This window comes from Malurus melanocephalus, unplaced genomic scaffold, assembly GCF_030028575.1.
Source record: "Malurus melanocephalus ecotype Western Australia unplaced genomic scaffold, MMel_1.1 scaffold_821, whole genome shotgun sequence".
NCBI lineage: Eukaryota > Metazoa > Chordata > Aves > Passeriformes > Maluridae > Malurus > Malurus melanocephalus.
Window position 1 is genome coordinate 724 of NW_026624053.1, and position 465 is coordinate 1,188.

At 48.7% G+C, this 465-nt stretch overlaps 1 protein-coding gene across 1 annotated transcript in view; it reads left to right on the top strand.

The window, feature by feature from the left end:
• Positions 1–230: 230 nt before the first annotated feature.
• Positions 231–465, top strand: part of LOC130585051 (phospholipase A and acyltransferase 1-like) — a gene marked incomplete at its 5' end in the record, with an annotated part of 13,362 nt that continues 13,127 nt past the window's right edge. The window contains one exon of the mRNA XM_057385374.1: positions 231–387. Coding sequence (XP_057241357.1) covers positions 231–387 — 157 coding nt within the window. The remainder of the gene's footprint in view (positions 388–465) is intronic.

The window sequence follows — 465 nt, forward strand, 5'->3', positions numbered from 1 at the left end:
TGTGATGATGTTTGTGGTACTCTGTAAGCACTTGCAAACAAATTCTCTATTCCTTACCCTGCCATCCGCCTCCAGTGTTTTGCTGAGGAATGGCGCAGCCTTTCTGCCCACATCCTCATTTTATCAGATACAACCCATGGGCTCTTTCTGTGGAAAAAAATGATTTTATCCTTGCTCTTCTCAAAAACTGTAGTAAACCTATTGGTTAGGGTTTACTGTGTGTTTCACAGCCAAAGACTCTTGAAAATGGAGAAATGCACATTGCTGACATGGCACACGACACGTCCAATCCCAACCCTGGGGACCTGATTGAGATCAAACGGCAAGGTTACCAGCACTGGGCCCTYTATGTGGGGGATGGATATGTCATCCATGTGACAGCTGCAGGTAAGGCTGGTGCAGCCTGGCAGGGTGCAGAGTGAGTGTTTGTGGTGCCCCAGGATCCCTGTGTCCCTCCAAGGGGTG